The 22,641-nt window shown below is 42.4% G+C and overlaps 1 protein-coding gene across 1 annotated transcript; it reads right to left on the bottom strand.

Moving 5' to 3' along the window:
* Positions 1-559: 559 nt before the first annotated feature.
* Positions 560-14,224, bottom strand: arhgap15 (Rho GTPase activating protein 15). The gene is made up of 13 exons (XM_033617118.2): positions 14,087-14,224; positions 8,213-8,381; positions 8,068-8,139; positions 7,458-7,601; positions 5,544-5,633; positions 5,218-5,316; positions 4,852-4,987; positions 3,834-3,968; positions 3,642-3,740; positions 2,978-3,055; positions 2,539-2,673; positions 1,461-1,566; positions 560-1,163 (listed from the first exon to the last, which is right to left on the bottom strand). The coding sequence occupies exons 1-13, from the start codon at positions 14,098-14,100 to the stop codon at positions 980-982; spliced, it is 1,461 nt and encodes a 486-aa protein (XP_033473009.2). The 5' UTR covers positions 14,101-14,224; the 3' UTR covers positions 560-979.
* Positions 14,225-22,641: the final 8,417 nt, after the last annotated feature.

Below are 22,641 nucleotides of genomic sequence, written 5' to 3'. Positions count from 1 at the left end.
GGGGGCCCTGTGCTGGACCGTCATGGTGAAGAGGGAGCTGAGCCTGAAGGCAAAGCTTTCGATTTACTAGTCCATCTACGTCCCAACCCTCACCTATGGTCATGAGCTCTGGGTAGTGACCGAATGAATGAATTCGTGGATACAAGGGGCTGAAATTTGTTTCCTCTGTGGAGTGTCTGGGCTCAGCCTTAGAGATAGTGTGAGGAGCTCGGACATCCAGAGGGAGCTCGGAGTAGAGCTGCTGCTCCTTCGCTTTAAAAGTGGTCAGTTGAGGTGGTTCAACATCTGATCAGGATCCTCCTGGGCGCCTCCTGTTAGAGGTGTTCTAGGCATGTGCCACTGGTAGGAGGCCCCAGGGCAGACCCAGAACACACTGGAGGGATTACATATCTCATCTGGCCTGGGAACACCTTGGGGTCTGGGGTTCTTTGCTCAGCCTGCTGGCCCTGTGACCCGGCCCCGGATAAGCAGATTAAAATGGATGGATGGAACAAAGTTTATCAGTTTGAACATTATCTTGTCTTTGTACTGTATTTAATTAATTATAGGTCAAGAAGGATTTACAAATCATTACATTGCTTTTATTTAAGTTTTATACAGCATCCAGACAGGAGGTTGTAAATATACAGCTGTACATTTTTCTTTGCGTCACTGTATATTTTTAAATCTCTCAAACAAAAAGAAGAAAGACTTTCATCAACCTTTACACCAAACACAGCAGGCATGACTCCACTCCACTCTCGGAGAAGTAAAACAGTCACTGAAATTCAAACTTAATAATTTATTATTAGTTTGTATTAATTAAAAAAATATGTTCTTCCAGCCTCGTGCAGATCAGAAACTGTGTTTAAGTTTTACAGCTCAGTCAAAACTTCTGTTTTTTTCATAAAACAATAACATCTCTAAAGGAATTTAGTCATTTGTAGGTTTGATGTATAAATGTGAGTCCGTCTGATGATCGTGTCCGCCTCAGGACACTTCACTTCCTGTCCAGGTTAAAGATTTCTTGGCTCTCAATGAGGATGAACTCCACAATCTGGTTCTGATACACCATGTTGACCGCCATGTTTCCTGAGTCCAGCTCGGGCCACATCAGCGTTGGGCCGAACACGATGCCGATGCCCTGAGTGGACATCAGGTTCTTCCTGGAAAAAGCCAGAACTCTGGAAAACAACAGAGGGAACCAAAACTAAAGGGAAACATGCGAACATTAACCTTAAAACTCAGGAAATGCAGGGAATCAAACCAGCAACCCTCCCGTTAACAGCTGACAACTCATATTAAGATTTACTTTAAAAAGTTTTCCCAGTAACCACTATACGTTCTTTTAACTTCGATTACTGACTGTAGTTGTGACACATGATCTTCCAAACTCCCACAGGTCTATAAGCTTTAATTCATTCTCAGCTGGATGACTTTATATTTCTTCTGACTGAATCTTCAGGTGTGTGCGAGCATACTTGTGCAGGTGGCTGAAGAGCAGTTTCATGGTGTCGTGGTTGGGTTTTGGCAGCTCCTGGATCAGTTTCTTCACAGCCTGAACTTTGTGTTTGGATTCTTTAATCTCTGTTCAGAGAAAAAAAACAGCAGCAGTCGTTTAATATGTGCAGCTGATCAAGCTAACATGTTTCATATGTATATAGTGTTGTAGTTTAACTCATAAGGTATTTTAGTTTAATGTGCATTTAGTATTGCAATTTCATGTGTGTATTGTAGTGTAATGCGGGTATAGTATTGTCATTTAACATGCATACAGTGGCATGCAAAAGTTTGGGCAACCCGGTCAAATTTCGTTTACTGTGAGTAGTTAACGAGAAGATGAACTGATCTAAAGGCAAAAAAGTTTAAGATGACACATTTCTTCAGTATTTATAAGTAAGAACGCTTTTTAAGAAACTGAGTTATTCTTTTGCACTGAGTTTCAGCGTGGACAGATTTTGCTGACGACAATCCTTAGAGACCCCTTATGTGCTTTACTATGTATGAAGGTTTTGCACCTCACTTTGCCAGAGGTTTGGACCCTGAAGATAAACCGGAGAGACAACCGAGACCAGCAGGGCCGATGAGGAGTGAGTATTTTTGTCATCAAATGCTTTGTTTTAGTCAGCAAGTTAAAGGCTAGAGGCTGGGGTGGTGATACACAGCAACATAGAACGAGCCGTTTTCTTTACCCCCTCCACGACCACACTAGAGTTATGTGTCTGGGTGACTGGACTACTAATATTAAAACATAGGCCCATAACCTGTCTGCACTCAATGATTCTGAGTTCCCTTTTGCTCAGGGGACTGATGCAGTGCAGACATTTAAACTATCTTCTCGTCTTTGTGAAGTTTTTGATATTTGTGACACATTCTTCAACTCTTGTTTTGACAAATGCAATAAAATTAAGTATTACTACAATTAATAAAATGTAACTTCTGTATTTTGTCTTGGATTTCCGAAAGATCTGTAACAGACCGATAGAGCTAAAAATAATTTCTAAGAGGTTTGGATTTCTAACATAAAGTTTCTGGAAATTTTTGTAAAGTTTGACTCACTGATGGCCTCCACAAATGGCTGGAAGGACTTGAAGGGGAACAGTGGCTCAGGCAGCTCGCGGAAAAACATCTTAAGAGCTCCAGTGACGACGTGGATGTCCTCCCACTGACTGTGGTCCAGGTCCAGGTCCTCCTCTGGGGGGGACAGACGGGATCAGACAGTTCAAGCTCCAGTTGTTTTGTTATGATGAGCACAACAGTTACAGGAAAGACGTCACTGAGAGTGAAGATCTTAGATCTCAGGCTCCAGCAATGCTCATGAAATATGCGTATAAAGAACCTTTTACAGCTTGTTGGATGATCAGCATTCATCATTAAGTTGATAAAAAATAATCCATGTGCCATCGTGTTTCTGTTGTGAGTTAGTAGAACTTTAAAAAGTGTCTGGAAGAGACAGATACAGTCAAACGGAGTAAAGAAAGGTTTCTGTTGAACTGACCCTGATCAACGATGAAGCGAAGTTTCTGGATTGTGGCCAGATTTCCACTGACTCTGTAGATCCCGTCAACATCCAGACCTGAAACCACGAACACACAGTTGATGAAAAACTTTATGAAATCAGTACTTTGCCAAGCGTCTGTCTTGGGCCTCATTCTGCTTCTCCGAATCAGAGTCCTGCCGACCCGCATCTAAACACTGAGATCTCATACAACCCAACTTAATAAACCTGATCTACATCTTTGAGATGATGTGTGCAGGTATGTGCTCTGAACTGATTGTACACATACAGTATGTGGATATTCTTGGAACCCATCAGCTGTATTCGGCATCTGACAGCAGACGGCCGGGGTTTGCCTACAGACTCTACATTAACTGAATGTAGAGTCTGTATATAGAGACTAGTATGTGGATAACTTCTTCCACTAGATAGCTGGGGTCAACATTTTTTATTTTTGTCATTTTGTCATACTTTGTCTTCATGCAGTGAAAAGTAAAATGAATGGTCAACGCTGGTCAGACAGTAAAGAATGACAACGTGGGAAGGGACTGAGGATTAAAAATCATAAAGGGTGACAGAAACAAACCACACCTATTAACTACTTTGTTCTGTTTTGTCCGTAAGAAAGGTTTAACCGTGCATCAGCGGCTGTATGTGATCCTACCTCGCTTGTCAACGGCATCCAAACAGGTCTGAACGAACTTCGGCACCGTGGTTCCTTCACGCTGGCAGAGAGTCAACAGATGGCAGCCAAAGACTCGATCTGAGACGGACATTGTCATTAATTGACTCATGTTTCCAGGATTGCAACAAAAATGTATGCCAGGGCTTTAATATGTGAATAAAAATCTGAAACCTTTAATGAGGCCTTTCTCCTGCAGAGTCTTCATGGACGGACGTCTGATGATGAACTTCTTCAGTCTGTTCTTCACCCCGTTCTTATCAGCGCTGTCAGAGGTGCTGTGTTTCAGCTTGGAGCTGCCGAACATATCTGCAGAAAAACAAAAAACATGGAGTACAGTGTACCTGGGCAGGTAAAGGACAGCTTACCTAAGCAGGTGGAGTACAGTGTACCCGAGCAGGTCGAGTTAAGTGTACCTCAACAGGTAGAGCACAGCGTACCTGAGCAGGTAGAGTACATTTTACCTGAACAGGTAGAGTACAGCGTATCTGAGCAGGTATTGTAAAGCGTACCTGAGCAGGTAGACTACATTTTACCTGAGCAGGTAGAGTACGGTCTGCCTAAGCAGGTAGAATACAGTGTACCTGAGAGCAGGTAAAGGACAGCTTACCTGAGCAGATAGAATAGAGTGTACCTGAGCAGGTCGAGGTAAGTGTACCTCAACAGGTAGAGCACAGTGTACCTGAGCAGGTAGACTACATTTTACCACAGCAGGTAGAGTACAGCATACCTGAGCATGTAGAGTACAGTGTACCTGAGCAGATAAAGGACAGTGTACCTGAGCAGGTAGAGTACAGTGTACCTGAGAGCAGGTAAAGGACAGCTTACCTGAGCAGGTAGAATAGAGCGTACCTGAGCAGGTTGAGGTAAGTGTATCTCAACAGGTAGAGCACAGTGTACCTGAGCAGGTAGACTACATTTTACCTGAGCAGGTAGAGTATGGGCTGCTTAAGCAGGTAGAGTACAGCGTACCTGAGCAGGTATTGTAAAGGGTACCTGAGCAGGTAGAGTACAGCGTACCTGAGCAGGTATTGTAAAGGGTACCTGAGCAGGTAGAGGACAGCGTACCACAGCAGGTAGAGTACAGCATACCTGAGCAGGTAGAGGGCAGTGTGCCTGAGCAGGCAGAGTACAGCTGTCCCCACAGATATATACAGTATATAGTAATAAAGGTTCTGGGTCAGTTACTCACTGATGGAGCGTCTGTGGACTGGGTTGCGTTGCTTGGTATTGGGGGAGGCGGAGCCATATCCAGGTAGGGAGCTGTGTCTGGGCAGGTACTCTGTGCTGTTTGATCTCCGCAGAGGAAAACCTCCATCTGCTTTAGTCTGAAAAGAAAAAGTGTGACAACTAGTAACAGGAAGGCCTTTATTTTGCTAATTATCTGAGGACGATAGGGAAAGGGTTGCTTTAAGTGAAATTAATATCTTTGGAGTGTTGGTCAGATGTAACAAGACATTTTAAGTTTGTAAGTTTGTAAAGGATTAATCCAAAAAACGATCAAGACACTGGATGATATTTAAAGTTATAGCCAGTTTAAGAGGGAGTGAGTTCTTACAGAAGAGTTGATGTTCTTTCTGATGGCATCGTACCATTTACTGGCAGTGGAGTAAGTGTCAACCTGAAGGAGGTACTCACTTCCTGTGTTTGTTGTAATCTGGAACAGATAAAAACAATGAGTTCAGTCAGGTACCATTTTTTTCCTCAAGGGCAAAAAGGTGTTTGTAGCATTGTAGCATTTAGTGTTGAAGTCTTTAATGTTCATCTTCACCATCATTTGATTCCTCCCAATGTTTCCTTGACTGACTATTTTCTGGTCACTTACTTCTCAGAATTGGATTTTCTACTCATCCTGTGATCATGTGACAGGTTTGTATTTATTACCTGGAAGACGTTTTTCTTGCTTGACTTCTCTGTCGTCCACTCGATAACAGCTCCACCCAGCGGAACCACATCTGTCTTACTTCCTTGTTTCTGAACACAGAGAGGATGGACATGGGGTCAAAGGTCAAATACATAATAACTGCTGTCAAGTGCATCCTATAGAATTGGTTTAGCCCACCCATCTCTCCACAGGTGTTCAGTGGGATTTATCTGGATTCACTGCTGGACAATTTAGAAGAGTTTGGTGTTTTAAATCATTCCTGGGTGCATTTGATGTTTGTTTTATGCCTCTGTCCTGCAGAAGGATCCACGAACTTCGACTGACACACAGCTGTATGACACTGGGTGGAACACTGCGCTCCAAAGTACCATGGTAATCTCCTGATTTCATGATTCTAGGCAAAGATTCAAGAGGCAGCAAGCAACCTCCAAACATCGGTGAGCCTCTTCCATGTTTGATGTTTGATACTCTGTTATTTCCTTTGAAGGGATTTGTCAAGGGTGTAATCTGAACCCAATAGCAGCACCACAAACAGAAGAACTGTTTGTAATAGTCTGTAATGACACCACTTGCAACACACAGAACAAACAGGCAAGTGAAGAAACGAGTAAGATTAGCTCCTAGGCATGAGGCCTTCCAGGGCACAGGTTTAGTCCAAAGACTTTGACGAGCCATGCCGAAACAGAAAGCAGGAGTGTCTCTGGTGTCCGCTGGACGCACACAAACAGCAAACAGTGCGAGAGAGGATCCAATACCAGGTGTACACGAGGAAAACCAACACACCTGGGAGGAGCCGACTGTAGGTGAGTCGGAACCGGTGAGGAGTTGAGAAACCAGCAGTGATGATGAGCGGATGCTGTGGCGCACACAGAAAGGTAGAATGGGCAGCCACGGGACAAGATAATCTACAGTGCAGGTGTTCACAGGCAGTACAACAGGTAAACGCACAATGTAGAGCTGACTGGCAGTCCCGTAAATCAGCTATGGGAAACAGGTGAACAGAAACCAGGAACGTTGAAGCAGAGTTCTTGGTCGGGTACAGAAGACTGAGTGGTTTACCGGGGAGCAGGCGAAACGGGAGCGTCAGAGGCAGACAAGGCCGTTGACGAGAAAGCAGTCCGGGAACACATGCTGGAAAGTCTTGCATTGGAATGACAAAGAACAATCTGGCAAGGAGTCTGTAAAGCAGGAGTCATTATACTGACAGGAGGTAATGATGCACAGGTGATAGGCTGGCAGGTAGGTGTGGTGGAGAGGCAGGGTGAATGGACATTTACTGGGTTAACTAGGAGAGATGCATGTATGGCAGGTCTGAAGTGCCCACTGTGACAGGTTTGTTTTTATTCTGTTAATATAGAGTTTATGTGATTTACCGAAGAGCTCCAATTTGGTCTCATCTGTCCACAAGACACTTTCACTGACGGATTTGTGCTTGTTGAGGTGTGTTTTTGCGTTCTCCTCCTGGGTCTCCTACCACTCAGCCTCCAGTCATTTAGTTGGCGGCAGGTTAGGGTTAGCTAACCTTGTTTCTGAAGGTCAGTGTGACTCTGTTTTGCAGTTGCTCCTTTCTCCATCACTTGAACAATCCTTCACTGCAACTTTTGGCTAACTTTTTTCTTACGTCATCTTCTAGGAAGGTTGGCTACGCTTCCAAGGACCTTTAACTTCCTAATAACGTTGCACATGATGGACATCAAGGTCTCTGGAGATTGTCAATGTTTGGCTCCGATCTGGCTCCTCTCTGCCTTGCTCTCTTTTCACCATTCTCAGTTTGTATAAGCAGTGACACCAAACAGCTCAACGAGTGCTTTGCTCCATTTTATACCAGAGAGGCCTCAAAAAACAGATATGAATAAAGGGCACATAAAGACAAGATGAAGTAGATTAATTAGAGATAGAAGGTCTCTTCATACCACAGCAGTTTCTTGCTGTCTCTCTTTATACAACAGCAGCTGGTCTGAGGTCAGGACACTCCACATCAAATTCCAGTTCTTCCTTTGCTTCTTACCGCTATCTGAGATTTTAGCCACATTCAGATGTTCTCCTTTCAGCTCCACCTGGACACACACACACACACACACACACACACACACACACACACACACACACACATTAGAACATAAATGCAAAGAAATCATGAAATCAGATGATTAATTATTCAAATGTTCATTTCATATATTGAAACAGAAAAATGTTCCATTTCCTTGACTTTTGATGAAAACTGTTTTCACTCATCTGCACTCTAACTCATCCATTTAATGTATATTTCTGTATGTAATATAAATACAGAATGAAGTGTGGGTGAGGTAGAAGACAGTTTGTTCATGGAAGAGAAAGTTTACTGTGCAGCTGCTGTAAGACAGGAACATGAACTGTGTTCACTGCTGTGAACATAATCATACAACCTGCCTCCAAATGTACCTATATCACTTTTCATTTTCTTTATGTTTTATTTTCTATTGGAAACAGGTGGAGAAAATGCCTCTGAGCTGGTTTTGGAATCAAAAGCTTTTGTGGACTCACCAGCTGTTCAGCAGATCCTCCTGCTGCGCTTAAAACATTATGCTGAGACTGATTCCTTCGATGCCGAGAGATCTACAACAGAAAAACACAAGTTAAACACTGGACTGCAGCCACAGTAGATGGAGGTTCCTTGGGGCCTACTTACAGGCTTCTGAGGAAGGTCGGACTCCTGCAGCACCATGGACTTGGATTGACTGAGGCGCTCTCCTGAGCTCTGGGTGGTTTTAATGCGCATCTGCACGGCTCCCTGTGACACTGTGCTGCGTGGTGGGACTAACGGCGGCTGCTTCGCTGCACTCTGGAGGTTTGTGATTCTGTAAACCAAAAAAAACCAAAAGTCAGTGTGTCCTTTCATAGCTTTTCACACACGATTCATTTCTTACCTAGTAAGTTAAAAAGTCTTTATTCAAACTACGCGTTTTCGCAGGTATTTGCACCACACACAAAGTGGCGCCAGAGGAATAAGAAACACCTTTTTACTCTGCTGATAAAAATGATCATATCTCAAAAAACTAAATAATGCATATAGTTCAAGTAACGTATGGAGCCTTGAGTAATATTTTGTTTATGTCATTTAAAATGACGTAACAACGGTCAGTGGAAACCAAAATCATCAACCCACTGATGGCTTGATTCAAATCACACCGAAAATCAAAGTAGAAAATTAAAATCACAGCTGATCCAACTCAAGATGTGACTCAGTATTGTGTATGACCCCCATGTGCCTGTATGACCTCCCGACAACGTAGGGCATGTTCCTGATGAGTCGGCCGATGGTGTCCTGGGGGATCTCCTCCCAGACCTGGATCAGGGCATCAGTGAGCTCCTGGACAGTCTGTGGTGGTACTTGGCAGCATCAGATGCACCGATACATAACATCCCATAGGTGCTCAATTGGATTTAGGTCAGGGGAACGAGAGGGCCAGTCAGTGGCATCAATGCCTTCATCATCCAGGAACTGCCTACACACTCTGGACACATGAGGCCACAATTCACAAACCTTTGAATCTCCAAAAAGTAGTCAGGCAGCTCACTGTTCTTTTTCAATAGAGCTAATACTGCAGTGTTGTTTGAGAATTCAATGATGTGATTGTTGGAATGAAATCTGCTGCAATCATCAGTATATAAAGTGAACAGTGAACAGTTCTAGGTTCAGATAGCTGGACTACCTGTGCAACCTGACTGGGCTGCAGGTACCGCCTCATGCTACCAGCAGTGACAAGGACACTAGCAGAAGACCAAACTAGAGAAGAATCAGTCAGGAAGGATAAGGAGAGAGCAGCTGTCTGTGGACACCACATGTAAAACCATTCCCTTTTTGGGTGTTGTCTTGCTTTTGCCTCTCCATTGCACCTGTTGTCACTTTGATTTGCACCAAAGTGAAACTGATTCACAATCACTTGTGCTTCCTAAATGGACACATTGATATCCCTGACGTTTAACTGACTTCCTGTTAGACGCAGAAGTGTTCCCTTCATTTTTTGAGCAGTGTTTGCACATTCAGGTGGTCTGTGGTGTAAACACGTCACTCAACTGTTGCTTAGAAAACAGACTGATGTTTGTTCTTGTGTTCGTTCTAATTTAGTTGAGACTCTGAGGGTGAACGTTCAGTTAAAGTTCGATCCAGAGGAACCGGCAGACTTTTTTCCTGTTTGGGTTCCTGTTTGCAGCTCTGATTGCACCACTGTGGTTACACAACATTTGTTCTTCTGTCCGTCGGCAACAAGGAAAACCTCAGCTAAAAGGAGACTAAAGTATCAAGAGCATATAAATACGTGTGTGTGTTCAAGAGTGTGGGTTTCATTTCAACATTAGTGGAAACACATATATTAAATAATATTGTAATATTTATTCTCCTGTGGATCAACTTTTCTCATTTAATGTTAATCTGTAGAGTCAGCACACATGCAGATATAGTTTACTTCTCCATTCTTCTCTGTTTCTTTTGATTGGTGAAGTAACCGCTTTAAATCTGCACGTGACGCTGATACACATCAGTGATATGGTAATTCATTTATGAACCGCTGGACTTTTAATATCTCAGATGTGTTTCAGAGAGATTTCTGCTTATGTTCAAAACTCTCTACAAGACACATCTGTGTTCTCTGAGAGGTCCAGAATTAAGTCCTATTTGACAAAAAGAAGTTGTTGCATGAAATTAGTTCAGTACGAAATGCCTTGGGACGATAACATAATGTTACCGACTCACCCTTTTTTCCCTTTAAGGGCGGCAGCCTTGTGTGTAACCTGTCAGGTATGGGGGGAGGCAGCTCTCCGGGGGTGACATGGTGAAGACAGCAGGCGGCAAATAGTGATAATAGTAAGCAGAATTAAGTGTCTAGATGAGCTCAGGGCTACTGTTAGACCTCATGAGAAGGCCATGTTTGTAAAGCCATTGTTGGTAAACAGCACCTGAACACCTCGCCATCCTTCCTTCTGCAGAGTGGTCCGGACTGCTAGAAGCTAGTTACAGCTAATAACGAGCCACGCTAGAATTAATAATAAGCCAACATGTTCCCAATTATGGTTCGGAGCCAGTAAGCTGTCACTAACTGGGTTTCCATCCAAATGTATCGCAAATTTTAAGTGAATTTTATGAAAATGCGCAAAAGAAAATGCGAATTTATGCACGTTTCCATTCATTATTGTTTTGCGAGTATTGGGAGTCAACAGGTCGAGCAGAAGGTGGCGCTTCTCATGAAAAATAAAAATGCAAAAGAACACCTGTAGAAGAAGAGGGCGCCGTGAGATGACATCAGAGCGTCTCATGTCCACAACTGATGTAAACAATTACCGGCACATCCATGACTACGACGAGATGCAGAGATACCTTGGGAACTTCTTGGCTATTGCGAGAGCTCTCATCACACTCATATCAGCGTTGTCAGCTCAGCCTACAAAATGCTGTGATGTATGTGTTGGTACACCAGGCAGCGCACATGATGCAGCGGTATTCAACACATCCAGTCTATTCAGGTAAGCTGTGAAATAGCCTACACTCACCTGACACTGGAGTAATTACCTCTCTCTAAGTTCACACAGGTGTGTGTGTGAAGTAGAAGTAGGATTCAGTAGCCTACGTCATTGTTTATTCGCTAAATCTGTTTTCATTGCCACAAGTCGCATTTTCCTAATATCGATACGCTGACTTTTCCACCCCCTCCACGTGTAAAAACGCTTTTGCGACATTTCTGCTTTTTTTCGAATTTCTAGCATTTCCATTCAAGTTTTTTTTCGCAATTGTTGAAAATGCGAATAAAAATAGGTGGACGGAAACCCAACTACTGACAGAGGTGACAGTAATTTAAGGACGTGGAGGGAGGGAAGGTGGATAGATCCAACAACACAGGACTTTCACTCAGTAGCCCGTCATTCACTTCCTGTATGAGTGTAGAGCCAAACCATGATGTTTTTCCTAATCCGTCCACATGCTGTAGTTGCACAAGGAAATAAATGTAAATACAAGGTGTTTTACCAACGTTGTAAGTTTATTATGACATAGACTGTGTGTATGTAACAAGCGGAAACTATACATTTCCTGTGAAAATGGAAGTGTGTATAGAGAAGACCTGATGTATGTGACAGGTGTGAACTGACAGGACATCCTAGAACGCCAACAACAGACTCACAGGAGGATACCCATCTATGTAGCCAGCCTCAGAGCACTTACTTCATCAGTCAGAAGACTAAACTAAATTCTAATTAAAGAAAAACCAATGATTGTAATGATATAACACACAGAAACATATTTGGCCCTAAGCAGACAGACGGAGTGCAGCAGACGACTGCAGCACAGTAACTGAGAAGAACCTCATGAAGACACTGACAATGTCCACTGAGTGACCACAGAGTGGGACAAACAAAGACATTGGCTGCCCTGAGAGGACAGGCTGTGTTGTCAATATGATGAAGGAGCTGTAGATGGTGGCGTAGTGGTGGGGAAAAGTGAGACTGATAACACAGGGCCCCAAAGTAAGGGGGTTTCGAAAAGCCTGGTTGTTGAGTATGCTTGTTTTTGTCACCTTGCTGGCTGCAAACTAAAAATGTCTCAGAGCTTACTGTGTATTCGTCATCTCGGACAGCTTCTGGAGGACGGTAATATGCCTTGGCGAAAGGTTTAAAGTTGTCTCCATGGTAACTAGAGACTTCTGTGAGGTTTAGTTAAGTGTAGTCTGCACAGACAGCTGTTTAGATCACATGAATATCCTGCTGTATGCATGTTTTTATCTCATTAATTGTATCTATATTAATTAATGGTAAATGGACTTGCATAGTGTCTTTCTAGTCTGCAACAGCTCCAAGTGCTCTTTACACTACGAGTCACATTCACACACTGATGGCTGAGGTTAACGTGCAAGGTGTCATCTGCTACACAGCTTTAACACACTCACTCACTGATGGAACAGCCATCGGGAGCAATTTGGGGTTCAGTATTTTGCCCAAGAATACTGCGACATGCAGACTAGAGGAGCCGAGGATCAAACCCTTTATGGGTGGACAATCCACTCTACCTCCTGAGCCACAGCCGCCCCAGCTCCCAGTCTGTCTGTGAGTGTCAGATTCGTCTCACTCTCTATGGTGGGCAGGGTAATAAAATCACTAAGTACAAACACAGCTGTTTTTTTCTTGTTCAGCTGATATGAAACAAATTCAGTAAATGTCTGCTGTCAGTCAGCCTGGTGAAGGCAGTTTGACCGGCCGCTGTCCTCTCAGCTCTGACAGACGGCTGCTTCTGTGGACAGAGACGCTGAATGCAGGTTGGTCGGTGTGGATTTAAAATTAGCTCCATGGTGACGAGTAACATCACCAACAACATTGCATTTTAAATCCACTGGCTGCCTGTAAAGTTCACAATTGACTTTAAGATTCTCCTGTTCGTGTACGAATCCCTTAATGGCGTCCCATCCTTCTAACCCCCTATTCCACACCCAGGTCCCTCAGGTCAGCTGATGGGGTTCCTAGCTGTCCCACGCTCCAGACTTAAGCTCAGGGGAGATGTACCTTTGCCGTGTCTGCCCCCAAACAGTGGAACAACATCCCCGTCCCAGTTGGATCTGCCCCCACCATTGACTCATTTAAGTCCAGGCTCAAAACCTACTTTTATTCATCAGCGTTTGAGTCCCCCGATGTGGTTTTCCCTGACGTGTGCCTGTGTGTGCTGTCTCTCTAAATGTGTTAGCTGTGTACCTGACACTTATGTTGCCAGTTATGTGTCCGTTTTTTAGCATTTATTCTTTTTGTATAGCACTTTGAAACGTGAGTTGTTTTAAAAATGTGCTTAAAAATAAATTTGAGTTTAGTTGAGTTGGCTTCTATGCTTAGTGCACGTCACTGTTGCTGTGCTTTCAGTCTCCAGGGCTGCAGACCTTTTGGTTAATCAGCAGTATGGGACACACCTGTGCCAGGTGTGCTTGTGGCATATAAACCAAAGCAGCAGCCAGTGTGGGCAGATCTTTTCTCATCATCTAACCCCTGTGTCTTTGCTTCTTGTTTTACAGCACAGCGATCAGTCTTTCAACAGATATTTGAAGCACTGATGTCACAATGTCCCAGTTCTGTTGGTTTAGTTTTATATAGTAACTGACCGTGAGAAAGAAACTGCATTATTCACCAGTGCTGCTGCTGTCATATCTAAAACCTTCCTGAGCCAACGTGACGAGGTCTGCAGCTTCAGTCACAGGAAACAAACTGAAACCCTCCGTATGAAGGTCACATTATCACCTCCTCACACTGTATGAACAACAGAATGTGAGCTACCCCGAGGATGTACGTTCAACTTTCACTTCCATGCAGAAAACACACAGGTGGAAACTCTGAGCCATGACGAAAAGTTCAAGCTGTTTGTCTTTGATCCATCACACATCAGTGAATTCAGGCCTTCAGATGAATCAGTCCAACTAAACAAGTGTTTCAGCCAGTAATCATGGACGGCGACAAAAACCAATCACCAAGACGACAACACCAAACCATAAAGTCAGAAATCATGACCAACGTTATGAAACATTTAATGTGACCCTACCTTGTACCCGCCATCTGTGTGTGTCGCTGATCTGAAGACACAGAGAGTCGAGGCCTGACTGTTAGAGGAAGTATGATTCATCACGTGGTTTCTTCAAACCAGCCGTCTGTCACACAACACAAGTGCTGCAACCTCCCCATTTCCTGAAGAAGAAAAAAAACGAACCTTGCTCTCATGAGAGCGGACGAGGACAGTTTGTCACTTCTGTCAGTTGGTGTACAAACATCAGCAGACACATGACAACCAGCCGCTGAACGCTGGTTAATATTAGTTTCTGAACGTTTCGCAGTGACATTGAATCACCGGTAGTTCTGTGCAGCTCTGCAGAACATTTTTATACCTCTTTAAACTCTTAATTTTACTTTTATGGCATATTTAATTCAATTTATTTAATCACTTCTTTTTATTGCAGCATATACACATAAACAGAAGCAACTAATTTCTAAATAAATTCGACTTAACCCAGCTTCCTGTCACTCCCCACTCCACCCACACCCTTTCCCTTCCACCAACCAACATACACTGAACAAAAATATAAACGCAACACTTTTGTTTTTGCTCCCATTTTTCATGAGCTGAACTCAAAGATCTAAAACATTTTCTATACACACAAAAGACCATTTCCCTCAAAAATTGTTCACAAATCTGTCTAAATCTGTGTTAGTGAGCACTTCTCCTTTGCCGAGATAATCCATCCCACCTCACAGGTGTGGCATATCAAGATGCTGATTAGACAGCATGATTATTGCACAGGTGTGCCTTAGGCTGGCCACAATAAAAGGCCACTCTGAAATGTGCAGTTTTATCACACAGCACAGTGCCACAGATGTCACAAGTTTTGAGGGAGCGTACAATTGGCAATTGTTGTGCCATTCATCCACGACCATCACCTCATGTTGCAGCGTGATAATGCACGGCCCCATGTTGCAAGGATCTGTACAAAATTCCTGGAAGCTGTAAACATCCCAGTTCTTGCATGGCCAGCATACTCACCGGACATGTCACCCATTGAGCTTGTTTGGGATGCTCTGGATCAGCGTATATGACAGCGTGTTCCAGTTCCTGCCAATATCCAGCAACTTCGCACAGCCATTGAAGAGGAGTGGACCAACATTCCACAGGCCACAATCAACAACCTGATCAACTCTATGCGAAGGAGATGTGTTGCACTGCGTGAGGCAAATGGTGGTCACACCAGATACTGACTGGTTTTCTGACCCCCCCCAGACCCCCCCAGTAAAGCAAAACTGCACATTCCAGAGTGGCCTTTTATTATGGCCAGCCTAAGGCACACCTGTGCAATATTCATGCTGTCTAATCAGCATCTTGATATGCCACACCTGTGAGGTGGGATGGATTATCTCGGCAAAGGAGAAGTGCTCACTAACACAGATTTAGATAGATTTGTGAACAATATTTGAGGGAAATGGTCTTTTGTGTGTATGGAAAATGTTTTAGATCTTTGAGTTCAGCTCATGAAAACTGGGAGCAAAAACAAAAGTGTTGCGTCTATATTTTTGTTCAGTGTAATAATACCCACGCAGACAGAGCATCCTTATTTAAGATAAGATACATTTATTTGCCATTTGTACACCTGCACACAGTCTGGGTATGTAGGCATTCTTGTGCAAAAGATTCAAAGTACACATAACGAAGTATAAAAGGTATAAAAAGTATAATAAGTAGAAGAATGTAAGCTCCACCTGCAGGGCATGTAGACAGGTATTTCACATTTCATATGCTTTTACCATATGCTGACTGTAAGCTCAGTGGAGACCCTGCCTCCCATCCTCACCACCTGTGAGTCGATAAGGAAATCCAGAGTCAGGTGATGGTCGGGACCCCAGGGTCAGTCAGCTTTCCTGAAGGCAGAACTGTAGTCAAGGAACAGCACCCTGACAAATGTTCTGCTGCAGTCCAGGTGTGTAGAGTGTGGTGGAGGTCCATAACTACTGCGTCTCATCCACTGGTGTGCTGGGGCGGTTGGCAAACTGCAGAGGGTCAACAGTGTCAGGGACCACAGAGTTGATGTGTGTGCATACTAACTTTTCTAAGCACTTCATGGCTACTGGTGTGAGCACCACTGGCCTGTAATCGTGTTTGGACGTGCATCATTGCTGATGACAGAAATGTCCAAAAAGCTCCGGAGCGAATGAAAACTTGAGATACCATGAGGAGTCAGGCCTGCCAGCCAGATTTTGTGAGTTCTGTCCATAAGGTGAAGGTGGGAATCATCATGGGGGTTTGGGGGCGGGGGACGATGGTACAACAAAAAAGGGGGAGGCATGTTGAATATTTTTTTAAGCACTGTGGGGTTTGGCTTAGGAGAGGGACATACAAATTTGAACAGTTGTATTTTTCTTTTTACCACTTATGTTTAAAGAAAACATGCCTTCCACACTTGCACAACATGTTTTTTAATGAATTTATGGTCATTCTGGTCAGTGGTGTCAAACACTGTATGTTCTGGCCTCCCATATTTCACTGTAGCTATTAGAAGTGTTTGATTTGATCACCAGGCTGTCGCTTGGCTCCCAACAGAACAGCACTTTATTTAACATTTTGTCAAAAATTAAACTCATTCAGAATATGCAGAGATATAGAATACTGGTTATTTTTGTCATTGATTAAAACATTCATTTTTAACTACTTCTAAGTGGAGATATTTGAAGGATTGAGTTTGGCCTAGGCCTCAGCTGGGTGTGCTCTGCAAACAACAGCAATCAAACCTCTGGGTAACATCTTGGTAAGAAAGTCTGCTGCATTTCATTCTAAAAAGAGTGATAATTTGGATAGAGCAATAATATCATGGCTGGTGGTCGCAACGGCAACAGAAGCTCAGACAAAGCTCCTCCATATGATGATCCGTCTTCAAACAAAGCTACTGCAGGTGAGGATCCTGAGTATGTGACAATGGACACTCTAAAGCAGCTATTGGACCAACAGAAGAACTACTATGAGGATCTACTGAGGAGGCAGGAGACTGCATTTCTCAGTTTTTCCCAAATGATCATGGACTCAACCAATAAGAGGGTGGACTCATGTCTGAGAGAGCTACAAGAGCTTAAGGTGAGCCTGACCTACTCTCAGAGTGAAATTGATGAGTTAAAGAAACATCTTACAGCCCAACAAACTGAGACTAGGAATATTAACCAGCAAGTGAATGAACTGAAATCAGAACAAGCTGCAAAGAATGACTATGAGCAGATGGATTATCTAGAAAACCAATGCAGGAGGAACAATCTTGTGATTAATGGACTGGGCCCTGATAAAGAGGATGAAACCTGGGCTGAGACTGAGGCTAAAGTGCAAGCAATGTTCACTGCTAAGCTGAAGATTGAGACCTCGGTGGAAATCGAGAGAGCTCATAGAAATGGAAAGTTCAGGGGCGACAGGGAAAAACCAAGAGCAGTGGTGATCAAGCTCCTGCGCTTTAAGGATAAACAGCTTGTCCTGGCCAGAGCTAGAGCCCACCTGAAGAACACATCATTTAACATCAGTGAGGACTTTTCTGAACGGGTGAGGAAGAGGAGGGCCGAGCTGCTTCCTGCTATGAAGGAGGCAAGAGCAAGAGGTGGCTATGCCATCATCAGCTATGACCGCCTCATTGTGAGGCCAAGAAGAGAAGGACAAGTGGCGGGGTCATAATTGATGTCAGTATGACATGTATGCATCTTTCATCCTCCTCACACTGACTATGTCTTTAAACTTACAGGGTAAAGGGCTGTGCATTGCACATTTGAATATTTGCAGTCTTAGAAACAAAACTGATCATCTTTCTGTATTGCTTCAGGACAACAACATTCATATTATGGCAATTTCTGAAACACATCTAGATGCATCTGTTATGAACTCTGAGATTGATATTCCGGGTTATAGTTTATTCAGACTTGATAGAGATCACAGAGGAGGTGGCGTTGCCTTCTATATACAAAATCACATGCCTATCAAAACAAGATATGACCTCATATATACATCTTTAGAAACCATATGGCTACAAGTGCATTTACCTAATGTTAAACCATTGCTTGTCGGTTGTTGCTATAGGCCTCGAAGTTCTAATGTTCAATATGTTGATAATATTTGTGACATGCTTCAAAGAGTATTGGATGAAGATAAAGAGACATACTTTCTAGGTGACCTAAATATTGATTGGCAATCTAAGGCCTGCACTCTAAAAAATAGGCTACTTGTTATGGTGAATGTATGTAATCTGACTCAGATTGTCAATCTACCGACGAGAGTTTCCTGTAATATCGCAGGGACTGTATCTTCTAGATGTATAGACCATATATATACCAACGCCAGTGAACTCTGCTCCGAGGCCTATTCTATTCCAGTAGGGCTAAGCGATCATAATATTGTGGCCACTGTGAGGAAAACTAAAGTGCCAAAATCCGGACCTAAAATTCTATTTCAGAGAATATATAAATCTTTTAATGAGGTAGCTTTTGTAAAAGATATACAAGAGTTGAGCTGGGATAGGATATGTGCCATACAGGAGACTGACGCTGCTCTTGAACTCTTCACTGATATGGTATTGAAAGTAATTAATGTACATGCTCCGCTCAGAAAGTTCACTGTAAGAGGCAACTCTGCTCCTTGGATTGATGATGAATTGAGAAGCAAAATGACTGAGAGAGACAACACTAAGATGGCAGCTACAAGATCCAATGACCCTATGGATTGGATAAAGTATAAGAAATTAAGAAACTATGTAACTAAAATGAATAGATCAAAGAAAAGAGCATATTTTCATAATAAACTATCTGAATACAAGAATAATGGGAAAAAACTCTGGGCCACTTGTAATACCATATTAGGCAGGGGTAAAAATATTTCCTCCCCATTTGTAGAGGCTGATGGTGTCCATCTGACCAAACCTTCTGAAATTGCTAACTACTTTAACACTTTTTTCATCGATAAGGTGTCTAATCTAAGGAGTAAGATGAGCGGTTCAACAGGGGATATGAGAAACTCTACTTATTTAATCAAAGATAATATCATGAATGATAAAAAATGCTCATTTACATTGAAACCTGTATTAGTTGAAGAGGTAAAGCAACTTCTGATGTCAGTAAAAAACAACACACAGTTTGGTCTTGATAATATAGATGGCAGATTGATAAAAATAATGGCTGAACATATTTCAGTACCTGTGTGTCACATCTTTAACTGTAGTCTTAGGAATGGAATCTTTCCACAGGCATGGCGAGCGGCCAAAGTAATCCCAATCATAAAGAACAACAAGAATGCCTTTAATGGGTCCAACTGTAGACCAATCAGCATCCTTCCTGTGCTCAGTAAGATACTGGAGAGAATTGTATTTGATCAAATATTGACATATTTTATCACTAATAGATTAGACTCAATTTATCAACATGCTTATAAAACAGGCCACTCAACAGCTACGGCACTTTCACAGATGACTGAGGAATGGCTCAGTCATTTGGATAATAGAAAAATTATTGGTGCTGTTTTGATTGATTTCAGTGCTGCATTTGATGTAATCGATCATAAGCTTTTACTAGCAAAACTCTGTGCTTACGGGTTTAATATCAATGCTATGGGCTGGGTTAAGAGCTACCTACATTCTAGAATGCAATGTGTATATTTTAATGGTAACTTCTCCTCTCTTAAACATCTTGAGTGTGGAATTCCACAGGGGAGTTGCCTTGGTCCTTTATTATTTTCTATTTTTACTAATGATTTGCCATTGGCTTTGAATAGGGCAACCATGACTATGTATGCGGATGATTCCACTGTGCATGCTGCCGCAGACAGTTACAGTGAACTTAATAGTCTCCTTCAGAAGGAACTTGACTCTGTCTCTGAATGGATCGAAAGTAATAGACTTGCTCTTAATATAACAAAAACTAAATGTATTGCCTTCAGCTCTAATTCCACGCTTAGGAGGGATAATCATCTCTCCTTATACATCAAGAACACAGCTCTTGAGCAAGTTGATAAAGTCAAACTTTTAGGATTGACTTTTGATGAGAAATTATCTTGGACTACTCTTATTGATAACACAGTTCTCAAAATGAGCAGAGCCATTTCAGTAATTAAAAGATGTTCCTGGTATTTGAATAATCACACTAGGAAACTTGTAACTCAGGCACTGGTACTCACTCATCTTGACTACTGCTCTGTTATATGGTCTTGTGCTTCAAATAAAGACATGCACAAGCTTCAACACGTGCAAAACAGAGCCGCACGCCTGGTCTTAGGTTGCCCCTTCAGAACCAATGTCAAAAGCATGCATTCCAAGCTCCAGTGGTTGACTGTGGATAATAGGCTGGCTTGCAATCTTCTCTCTTTTTTTCACAAAGTCTATACCTTAAATAAGCCCACATGTTTCTTTTCTAGAATTTGTCACATTCACAATGTTCACAACCATCATACAAGACAGGTTGCAAAGGGCTTAATTGCTGTACCTCTTGCAAAATCATGCTCAATGCAAAAAACGGTCTTATATAGGGCTATATCTTTGTGGAACAAGCTTCCTGATAATGTTAGAAGCATAGATTCAGTAACTGTTTTTAAAAAATGTCTTAAAAAGCAATGCCTTGACAGGCAGAAGGCATAGATTATTATTATTTTAAGTCTGTTTGATTTTTGGTTCGTTCAGGGTTACCTTAAAGTTTAACATGTCCTATTACTGACTTGTCAGTGTTATTTGTCACTGTTGTTACTGTTGCTATTGGTATGTTATTGTTGTATTGAATATGTTTTGTTTTGATTTTTTTATTATTATGATTTTTTTTTTTAATCTTTATAATTATTGTTCTTCTATAATTAGTATTTTATAATTATTCTTTTGAATGATTGTTTATTCTTTATAACTATTCTTTATATATAGTTGGTGAGAATTTTGTCATTATGGGTACTATGCAGCTTTTCATATTATTTGTAATTTAGTTTTATTTTATGTACATTTGATTATTTTATGTCCTTTTTTAATGGACCCCAGGAAGAGTAGCTGCTTCCAGGTGTAGCAGCTAATGGGGATCTCAATAAAATCAAATCAAATCAAATCAAATCAAATCAAAATCTAAGCAAAAACATGCTTCTGATAAAATAGGCCGACTTCTCATCAAAGGTTTAGTGTGTGAGATTTAGTGCCATCTAGTGGTGAGGCTGCAGATTACAACCAATTTAAACTTCTCCATGTGCCATAGACCTTTTCAAGGGTGCCCCTTTGGCCTTGAGCTGGGGTCATCTCTACCCTTTGACCCCCCCCTATTGGCAGGCCTGAAAAAAAAAGCAATGAACAGTGCATCACGTGAAAGCTGGGAACCTGAAGATTAATTTCAGATGCAGCTGTGTGTCGAATGCTTCTTGTCATAAATTTGTAAAAACATTGTGATTTTTTTCTGGTGTCTATTCAAACTTTTAAATATAGTGTATAGGGGTGAACATTATGATGGAAGCATATGATGGCCATTTCCATGCTCAGCAATTTTTGGGTTGATACCATTTGATATACAGATTTGGTGCTAAAATTATTTTTTGTACCACTCAAGAATTGATAAACATGGTCACCTTCACCTTCCTCATCATCACTTACAACGCTCTCCACAGCCTGGTTCCCCCCTACCTGTCCACCGACACACTCCCTCCTGCACTGCATGAGGTAAACTGCATTAATTTTGCCAAAAACTACATGAGACAAGCACCAAGAGGGCATATCTGTCAAGGGGAGACTTGTGAATATCTGCAGAACTCTTTTTCATTCAGATACAGTACAGGCCAAAAGTTTGGACACACCTTCTCATTCAATGCGTTTTCTTTATTTTCATGACTATTTACATTGTAGATTCTCACTGAAGGCATCAAAACTATGAATGAACACGTGGAGTTATGTACTTAACAAAAAAAGGTGAAATAACTGAAAACATGTTTTATATTCTAGTTTCATCAAAATAGCCACCCTTTGCTCTGATTACTGCTTTGCACACTCTTGGCATTCTCTCCATGAGCTTCAAGAGGTAGTCACCTGAAATGGTTTTCCAACAGTCTTGAAGGAGTTCCCAGAGGTGTTTAGCACTTGTTGGCCCCTTTGCCTTCACTCTGCGGTCCAGCTCACCCCAAACCATCTGGATTGGGTTCAGGTCCGGTGACTGTGGAGGCCAGGTCATCTGCCGCAGCACTCCATCACTCTCCTTCTTGGTCAAATAGCCCTTACACAGCCTGGAGGTGTGTTTGGGGTCATTGTCCTGTTGAAAAATAAATGATCGTCCAACTAAACGCAAACCGGATGGGATGGCATGTCGCTGCAGGATGCTGTGGTAGCCATGCTGGTTCAGTGTGCCTTCAATTTTGAATAAATCCCCAACAGTGTCACCAGCAAAACACCCCCACACCATCACACCTCCTCCTCCATGCTTCACAGTGGGAACCAGGCATGTGGAATCCATCCGTTCACCTTTTCTGCGTCTCACAAAGACACGGCTGTTGGAACCAAAGATCTCAAATTTGGACTCATCAGACCAAAGCACAGATTTCCACTGGTCTAATGTCCATTCCTTGTGTTTCTTGGCCCAAACAAATCT

This window comes from Epinephelus lanceolatus, chromosome 14 (assembly GCF_041903045.1).
Source record: "Epinephelus lanceolatus isolate andai-2023 chromosome 14, ASM4190304v1, whole genome shotgun sequence".
Classification (NCBI taxonomy): Eukaryota; Metazoa; Chordata; class Actinopteri; order Perciformes; family Serranidae; genus Epinephelus; species Epinephelus lanceolatus.
This window is presented reverse-complemented; position numbering and strand designations above follow the sequence as displayed.

Bases quoted from the DNA above. Each gene is read 5' to 3' on its own strand.
- arhgap15 (XM_033617118.2), bottom strand. The intron at 5,634-7,457 runs GTATGAAGAGAC...CTCTGTGTTCAG, and splicing joins GACAGCAAGAAACTGCTGTG to AAACAAGGAAGTAAGACAGA. The intron at 3,741-3,833 runs GTTTCAGATTTT...TGTCCGTCTCAG, and splicing joins GGAGAAAGGCCTCATTAAAG to ATCGAGTCTTTGGCTGCCAT.